Source organism: Chiloscyllium plagiosum, chromosome 23 (assembly GCF_004010195.1).
Source record: "Chiloscyllium plagiosum isolate BGI_BamShark_2017 chromosome 23, ASM401019v2, whole genome shotgun sequence".
Taxonomy (NCBI): Eukaryota; Metazoa; Chordata; class Chondrichthyes; order Orectolobiformes; family Hemiscylliidae; genus Chiloscyllium; species Chiloscyllium plagiosum.
Genome location: NC_057732.1, coordinates 2,372,224 through 2,382,076, shown reverse-complemented (window position 1 = coordinate 2,382,076; position 9,853 = coordinate 2,372,224). Strand labels below are relative to the sequence as shown.

The window sequence follows — 9,853 nt, the reverse complement described above, 5'->3', positions numbered from 1 at the left end:
GAACTAGAGAGCATAGGTTTAGGGTGAGAGGGGAAAGATATAAAAAAGATCTAAGGGGCAACGTTTTCACACAGAGGGTGGTGGGGGCATGGAATGCGCTGCCTGTGGGAGTGGTAGAGTCAGAATCATTGGCGACCTTTAAGCGGCATTTGGATAGGTACATGGATGGGTACTTAATCTAGGTTAGAAGTTCGGCACAACATCGTGGGCCGAAGGGCCTGTTCTGTGCTGTATTGTTCTATGTTCTATGTTCTACATGGAATAGTGTAGGTAAGATGGGCTTCAGATTGGTATGACTGGTCAGCGCAACATCGAGGGCTGAGGGCCTGTACTGCGCTGTAATGTTCTATGTTCTAAAACATTCTCCTTAATGTGGACATTACATTGTGAGCAGTGAATATAATTTATTAGCTTGAACGAAGTACAAGTAAATTATTGTTCCACCCAGTAAGGAGTATTTGAGCCTCTAATGAATAGAAAGTGAGGAGGTGAAAGAGCAGGTATCCAGGGGGCTGCAAGGAAAGGCATGGTGGTGAAGATTACTAAAGAGTCAACCAGAGTGTCACAGTGACAATGGAGGGGAGGGGAACACGTTTTGATGGCAGTATCATTCTGGAGGCAGTGGAAATTGGTCTGTTGAATGTATAGGCAGATGAGGTGGTACATAAGATCTAGGGAGCACTGTTGTGATTCTGGGAGTGTGGGGCTTTGGACAGAATTACAAGATTGGGACAGACATAGTTAGAGGATCTGCTCAACTATGGTGGAGGGGAATCCTTGGTTGAGGATAAGGAAGAAATTGTCAAACTACTGCATTGGCAAGTTTATCATCAGAGCAGTTGCAATGGAAATGAAGGTACTGGGAGAATAGAATAACCCTTCCTGAAGAAGTGTGGTATGAAGCAAATTCCAAGTAGATGCCCCCCTCCTGCTGAAATGAAAATAGAGAAGGAAAGGGCATCAAAAACAGGAATTGCTAGAAAAGCTCAGCAGGTCTGGCAGCATCTGTGGAGAGTAATCAGAGTTAATGTTTCAGGTGCAGTGACCTTTCCTCAGAATGGGAAAGGGAATGTCGAGAGGTGCGTTGTGAGAGGGTAAATGAGGCAGAATTGTAAAGTTGATTAATATTTTTGAGTTTGGTGAGTGAGCAGGAGTCCCGCTACAGTCACCAGTACATCTGAAAGAAGAGGTGGAGAGGGGATCTCGAGTCAGACTAGAACAAGGTCTGTGTATTCCATCAAAATACAAGCATAGCCAGGATCTATATGGGCTCCCATAACAACAACTTTGCAGAACAGCCAAGAGCCTTATAAACTCCCACAGCAACACAAAGTCGAGAGTGTGGTGCTGGAAAAGCACGGCAGGTCAGGCAGCATCCAAGGAGCAGGAAAATAAACGTTTCGGGCATAAGTCCTTTATCAGGAATTCCCGATGAAGAGCATATGCCTGAAACATCGATCCTCCTGCTCTTTGGATGCTGCCTGACCTGCTGTGCTTTTCCAGCACCACACTCTCGACTCTGATCTCTAGGATCTGTAGTCCTCACTTTCTCATAGCAACACAAATACAAATTTTTTCCAGCAAGGAGGTTACAGTGAATTCCATCACTGAATTCAAAGAGCAAACTGGACAATTTAATGGCAGATACTTTTGCTCATTCAGTTTAAATTCAAAATTACCTCGAGCAAAAAAGAACTTTCATACAATCCAGAAATTGCTTTAGATGTGCCCCATATATAAATAATTTGGATGTGAATATAGGAGGTATGGTTAGTAAGTTTGCAATTGATACCAAATAGGTGATCAGATTACAACGGGACCGTGCTCAGATGGGCCAATGGGCTGAGGAGTGGCAGATGGAGTTTAATTTAGTTAAATGTGAGGTGTTACATTTTGGTAAGGCAAATCAGGGCAGGAATTATACAGTTACTGGTATGGCACTGGTGAGTGATGCCGAACTAAGAGAACTACAGATGCAGTGTATGTCTCCTTGAAAGTGGAGTTGCAGGCAGACAGGGTGATGAAGAAGGCATACTTGCCTTCATCGGTCATAACCCTGAGTACAGGGATTGGGATGATGTTGCGGTTTTACAGGATGTTGGTGAGCCACCTTTAGAATACTGTGTACAATTCTGGTTGCCCTTTTAAAGGAAGGATGTTGTTAAGTTCGAGAGGGGACAGAAAAGATTTACAAAGACGTCACCGAGACTGGGGGAATTTGAGTTATAGGGAGAGGTTGAATAGGCTGGGGCTTTTTTCCTTGGAGTGTCAGAAGTTGAGGAGCTTCACAAAATCATGAGGGGCATGGATAGGATGAATAGCCATGGTCTTTTTCCAACAGTGGGGAAGTCTAAAACTAGAGGGCGTAGGTTTAAGGTGAGAGGGGAGCTATTTAAAAAGGACCTGAGTGATCATTTCTTCACAGAGAGGGTGGTGCCTGTGTGGAATGAGCTGCCAGAATAAGTGGTGGAGGTTGGTACAGTTACAACATTTAAAAGGCACCTGGATATGAATAGGAAAGGTTTAGAGGGATATGGGTCAAATGCTGGTAAATATTGTAGTGAGAGGGTAGGACATTTGGGGTATATAGGGACTTTCAACAGACATTTAATAACATTGTTCGGAAAATTGAAGCCGCTGGAGTTGAAAAGCAATAACTGTACAGATATAAAATGTAGGAAACACTGAGGATGGTATTAACAGATTACGATTGACAGGCAGATTCATGGCAATGAAATTTAATGCTGGGTTGACTCTGACTCTGTGAGAGCAAATAATATATCAGGAGAGGTAGTTTGAACATATTTCCAAAGTGTTGAGAAGACTGTCAAAAAGCCTACAGGAACCTGGTGTTTCTAAACAGAGACAGATAGTAGAAAAGCAAGGAAGATATGTTAAACATTTACAAAACACTGTCTAGGTCTCAGTTGGAGATATGTGTTTAATTCTGTCCACCACATCTTCTAAAGGATACAAAGAGCTTATAGAGGAAGTCATCTGGAATGATTCCGTGAATGAGTAACTCAAGTTATGTGGATAGGCTGGGAAAGCTGGAATTTTTTTTATAGCATGGTGGCTCAGTGGTTAGCACTGCTGCCTCACAGCAGCAGGGACCCGGGTTCAATTCCTGCTTTGGGCGACTGTCCTTGTGGAGTTTGCACATTCTCCCAGTGTCTGCCTGGGTTTCCTCCAGGTGCTCCGGCTTCCTCCCACAGTCCAAAGATGTGCAGGTCAGGTGAATTGGCCATTCTAAATTGTCCATCATGTTAGGTGCATTAGTCTGGGGTAAATAGAGGGAAGGGGAATGAGTCTGGGTGGGTTACTCTTCGGAGGGTCATTGTGGACTTGTTGGGCTGATGGGCCTGTTTCCAAACTGTAGGGAATCTAATCTAATCCAATCCAATCAAAGACATTTTGTTGAAGCTTTTCATCTTGAACTCATCAGGACAATTTGCAAGAATATCTGAGTAAAGGGAAAATAATATTTATACTGTTCGAGAGGAGTGTTTTAATTGGTTGGTTGGTTTAAAAAAAGGCATTGCAATGAAGAAGACATCAGGTGATGACTGATTATTGACTGCCAGAATTTGTATAAATTTTACAAGAGGCATGCTGATTCTGATTGGCCAAGACATTGTCCTAAAAAATAAAACAGTTCCTTGAACATCACCTTCCAAATTCAGGACCTCGCTTCCGTAGAAGGACAAGGACAGAAGATGCATGGGAGCATCTCCACCTGCAAGTTCGCAACCAAGCTGTGTTCTACTCTGACATGGAAATGTAATACTGTTCCTTTGTAGTTGCTAGGTCATAGTCCAGGACTTGTTTTCTCTACAATAGACATAGGTAACTCTACACTCAAGTTGTGCAGCAGGTCAAGAAGGCAGCTCAGTACCACATTTTCCAGGGCAGTTAGGGTTTGACAATAAAATGCTGGCCTAGCCAATGTTGCCCACAACCCATAAAAATAGAAAATGGAGGGGAATGGGACTGATTGGGATAACTCTTTCAAAGAAATGACAAAGGCACAGTGGGTCTGGAGCCTACTTCTACTGTACAGTAATCTGATCAATTCTTTGTTTTGCTTCACTTTATTTTACAACGGAAAAAGGATTAGTGGAACAAACAGAAAAGAAGGTCACAGATAATCACTTTCATTTTTTAATGGTGTTACCCAAAGGTAGTGCTGAATAAGTGTGTTGAGGTAGAGAATAATTAGACCAAGGACAGCAGATGTAAATCAGTCCCTATTTTAAAGTAACGCCATTGTTTCATTCTAAAATGCTTTTCTCTAAAATGTTAAAAATCACACAACACCAGGTTATGGTCCAACAGGTTTATTTGGAAGCACTAGCTTTCGGTATTTGGAAGCACTAGCTTTCGGAGCACTGCTCCTTCATCAAGTGGTTGTGGAGGTTAAGATCATGTTCACAGAACTTATAGCCAAAGGAGTCCAGTGTCATGGAGATGTGATACAGTAAACAATCTTAGATTAAAACTTGCATCTTTTATAATGGGATATGCTGGTTTCTGTTCTTTGATATGTAAATCCCAGACTTTCTTTTAAAATTACATTCTCAAGATAGCTCAGTTTATTTTAAACAATAGGTGTGAAGCCTGTCTGTGCCCCAATGCTGTGTCAGACTGACAAACCCTCTGTATAGTTTTACGGAGTTTTTCATGGATTCACGCAACCTTTAAGAAAAATCATCAGCCACACCTACAAGGTAGACCAAAACATCACCCAATCACAACACAACACCATCCAGGCTCTCAAAACCAATTGCAACATCGTCATCAAACCAGCAGATAAAGGAGGAGCCATCGTCACTCAGAATAAACAGATTACTCCAAGGAAGTATACCGACAACTGAACAACCAGGAACATTACAGGCAACTACCGGCCAATCCGACCAAAGAGCACACCCGTGAATTAAAAACATTGATCAGGACTTTGGATCCAGTCCTTCAGAGTTCCCTATGCACCCTCATCCCACATACTTCTCAAGAAGGCAACTTCCACTGCCTTCCAAAGATACACAAAGCCAATACACCAGGATGTCCCATCATATCAGGTAATGGTACCCTGTGTGAGAACCTCTCTGGCTCGTCGAAGGCATCTTGAAACCCATTGTACAAGGGACCCCCAGGTTCAGATTTCTTACAGAAACTCAGCACCCATGGACTAGTTGAACCGGGAACATTCCTCATCACAATGGACATGTCAGCACTCTAGATCATCATCCCCCATGATGACAGTATCACTGCAACAGCCTCAGTATTCAACACCAACAACTGCCAAGCCCTAAGCACTATCCTACAACTCATCTGCTTCATCCTCAACCACAAGGTTTTCACCTTTGACAACCAGTTCTTCATCCAGATGCACAGAACGGCCATGGAATTTGCACCCCAATATGCCAACATCTTCATGTACAGGTTCGAAGATTTTTTTCCTGCACAGGAGCTCCAAACAACACTATTCACTCGATATATTGACAACATTTTATTCCTCTGGACCCATGGTGAGGAGTCACTAAAACAACTACACAGTGATATCAACAAGTTTCATCCCATCATCAGACTCTTCATGGACTACTGTCTACTATCTGTCTCATTCTTGGACACATGCAGCTCCATCAAGGATAGGCACCTCAGCACCACACTGTACCGCAAACCCACAGATAACCTCACAATGTCACACGTCTCCAGCTTCCACCCAAAACATATTAAAACAGCCATCCCCTACAGACAAGCCCTCATGTACACATGATCTGTTTCGAGGAGGAGGAACGTGACAGACACTTGAAAATACTCAAAGGTGCCTCATAACAACAGGGGACGATGCTCAACTCGTCAATTGCTAGTTCTGACATGCCATAGTGAGAAACTGTAAAGACCTCCTCAGGAGACAGACACGTGCTGCAACTGACAGGGTACTCTTTGTTGTCCAGCACTTCCCAGGGGCTGAAAAACTATGCCGTGTTCTTCACAGCCTGCAACATATTATCAATGAGGATGAGCACCTTGCCAAAACCTTCCCTGTGCCTCTATTTGTCACCTTTAAACAACCACCAACCTTTAAACAGATCATGGTTCGTAGCAAACTGCCCAGCTTTCAGGACAACAACACTGTACAGCAGCTGCTGCAAAACGTCTCAGAGTATCAACACAGATAATACCATTACCTCCCACCATGTTTGCAGCACGTACTCATCTGACTTGGTCAATGTGGTCTATCTCATACGCTGCAGAGAAGGATGCCATGAGGCATGGTACATTGGTGAGACCAAGCAGACGCTATGACAATGAATGAATGGACACCACACAACAATCACCAGGCAGGGGTGTTCCCTCCCATTTGGGGAACACTTCAGTGGTCTGGGACATTCCGCCTCGGACCTTCGGGTGACCATCCTTCAGGGAAAACCACAAGCAACAATGTAGAGTGGCTGAGCAGAAGCTGGTAGCAAAGTTCAGTATCCCTGGGGATGGCCTCAAATGGGACCTTGGGTTCATGTCACACTACAGGTGACCCCACTGCACGATAGACACTCTCTCTCACGCACGCACACACATACACACACACTCTTACATGCTCACACACTCACGCAGACCCTCCCTCATACATAAGCTCTCCCTCATATGCGCACACATACACCCCACACACTTGAGACCAACACACGCACCATCTCACACAACCCCATCACATACACTTAACCAAGTTTACACATACAGATGCTGGAGATTAGAGTCAAGGTTAGAGTGGTGCTGGAAAAGCACAGCAGGTCAGGCAGCATCCGAGGAACAGGAAAATCGATGTTTCGGGCAGGATCTCTTCATCAGGAATGAGGCTGGAAGCCTCGGGGTGGAGAATCTGCCCAAAATGTCGATTTTCCTGCTCCTCAGATGCTGCCTGACCTGTGCTTTTCTAGCACCACTCCGATCTTGAATATATACACACACACTCTATCACATGCACTCACACCCACACACACTCAATTTCTCGCTCCTACATGCATACACATATAAGTTTATGGGGTGAATTTGTTTTTGCAGAGTTGCATGTTATTTTGTTTAAAAAATGCATCAATCCATGTAAAACTCTAAAACTAAACAGAGGGTTTGCCAATCTGACATAGCATTGGTACACAGACAGACTTCACACCTATTGTTTAAAAAACAGCTTTCTTGAGAATGTAATTTTAAAGAAATTCTGGGATTTACATATCAAAGAACAGAAACCAGCATATCCCATTATAAACGATTGTTTACTATATTACATCTCCATGACACTGGACTCCTTTGGCTATAAATTCTGTGAGCATGATCTTAACTGCCACAATCACTTGATGAAGGAATGGCACTCTGAAATTTTTAACTTTGTCCACTCCAGAACAAAACAGGCATGTCCACATCATCGTTTCTCTAAGATGGACTAGATACTGCTTCTGTAAGTGTTTTGTACTGAAAGTATACTCTCTTGCTAATGATAGTGTTGCAACATTTTCATAATAAGGATTTTTCATCTTTTTGTGTAAACCACTAACCTTACTGGATTTAGTGGCAACAGATTTAGTGGAGCTACACTAAACTTTACCATATATTATTAACAGAATCTAATAAAAATATGCTGGTTCTTTCTTTTTTGGGTGGTAGTGTGAAATGGGATGATTCAGCTGATCAGTCCTATTGTATTATGTTTCTGCATGTTTTCAGTGGTTTAATCTTGATCATTGGACATTTCATGTGCTACTGCAGAAAGTTTAATTTTGTTCATTTTTCTGTCTCCAGTTTCCGACTCTAGTGAATGGACATGTGCCAATTCCAATCCCCAGTTTGGATGGGGTTTCACCCTTACTGCTTTCATCCAATGCCCAGAAATCATGATACTGCCTAACTGAAGGAGCAAAACTTAAAGGCACCAATTAAATGCCAAAATGTAGGACAGTGTTCAGCTTTAATTTATATCATTGATCATGCATCATTGATATAAAGTTCTCAGTAATATAATGAAGTAATGTTTAAATATCTTCTTCTTTTGTTGTTTCTCCCCATCATTTTATAATGAAGTTGGCAATAAATATATAACCTTTTCCTGTACCTTGCGTTTTATGCACTGTGCTTTTAATGAATGTTAACCAGCTGTGCCTACTTATGCTTAAGTGTTTTGTCTAACTTGTAAATTTACTGTAAACCTGTTGTAATGGCAGATTATTAGCATTATTAAATAATTGAAACTTTGTATCAGTTTTCAATTATTGGCTCTTAAAGGACATGATACTATGTATTAGTAAGTAAGATTGATGATATTTTCAGTGTAAGTTTTTTTTAAATATAAAGTATTGCAGTTTATATGTATTATAGGCAGGTTTGCCATGTATTTGTACTTTGGCTACGAGTTTGTAATTGACATAATTCAATAAATGCGAGTTCTCAGCACACTATTTTCATTTTTTCTAAAATATACAGATAATTATACAATCCCTTGAAGGTACCACTTTAGGGAAAGAGGATAAGAATCAGCAGTTAATATTACACTAACAAAGAAACATGGTTCATAGTTTAAAGGAGATTAGATTAGATTAGATTACTTACAGTGTGGAAACAGGTCCTTCGGCCCAACAACACCGACCCGCCGAAGCGCAACCCACCCAGACCCATTCCCCTACATTTACACCTTCACCTAACACTACGGACAATTTAGCATGGCCAATTCACCTAACCTGCACGTTTGGACTGTGGGAGGAAACCGGAGCACCCGGAGGAAACCCACGCAGACACGGGGAGAATGTGTAAACTCCACACAGTTGCCTGAGACAGGAATTGAACCCAGGTCTCTGGCGCTGTGAGGCAGCAGTGTTCTCCGTGCACAGAGGTGGTATGTGCCTGGAATGTGCTGGCCAGGGTAGGTGGTAGAAGCAGATATGATAACTACTTTTAAGAGACATTTAGACAGACGTGTGAACAGGTAGAGAATAAAGGGATATGGACCACGTGCAGGCAATGGCATTAGTTTGGAATGGCATTGTAACTGGGACACATGGTGGACCAAAGGACTGTATCTGTGCTGTGCTTTCCATGTTCTAAGATGACTGTCAGGTTATTGAATACCTCATTATCAAAGCCCTCCATATATGATGGATTCAATCTTAAATCTGTATCCTGAATAGAGGAAGTTGTGTGTTTTATGGTAAAAGTGTATTTCACAGAAAACCCATTTATCAGTCTTAAAATAAAAGGTCCTTTGTAATTTACTGTACATGAAGGTGTGAGTGAGGGTAATACCAATGGGCTGCACTAAGACACAGACGTTAGCCGAATTAGCAGACAATTGGCAGAGACAATAATAGACTTAATGACATAATCTTGAAGAGTGTACACTAACAGAGAACCCAGAGCTTTACTTACATAAATCTTAATCATGTCTCACAAACTTGATTGAGTTTTTTGAAGAAGTAACAAAGAGGATTGATGAGGGCAAAGCAGTAGATGTGATCTATATGGACTTCAGTAAGGCATTCGACAAGGTTCCCTGTGGAAGATTGATTAGAGGTTAGATCTCATGGAATACAGGGAGAACTAGCCATTTGGATACAGAACTGGCTCAAAAGGTAGAAGACAGAGGGGAGGATTGTTTTTCAGACTGGAGGCCTGTGACCACAAGGATCGGTGCTGGGCCCTCTACGTTTTGTCATTTACAGAAATGATTTGGATGCGAGCATAAGAGGTACAGTTAGTAAGTTTGCAGATGACACCAAAATTTGAAGTGTAGTGGTCAGCGAAGAGGGTTACCTCAGATTATAACAGGATCTGGACCAGATGGGCCAATGGGCTGAGAAGTGGCAGATGG

The 9,853-nt window shown here is 42.2% G+C and overlaps 1 protein-coding gene across 3 annotated transcripts in view; it reads left to right on the top strand.

Moving 5' to 3' along the window:
- The window catches only part of elk3 (ETS transcription factor ELK3), a 99,403-nt gene extending 90,961 nt beyond the window's left edge, over window positions 1–8,442 (top strand). For all 3 annotated transcript variants that reach the window (XM_043713295.1, XM_043713292.1, XM_043713293.1), the window contains one exon: window positions 7,795–8,442. In XM_043713295.1, the coding sequence (XP_043569230.1) occupies window positions 7,795–7,890 (96 nt within the window). In that variant the 3' untranslated portion in view covers window positions 7,891–8,442. The remainder of the gene's footprint in view (window positions 1–7,794) is intronic.
- Window positions 8,443–9,853: the final 1,411 nt, after the last annotated feature.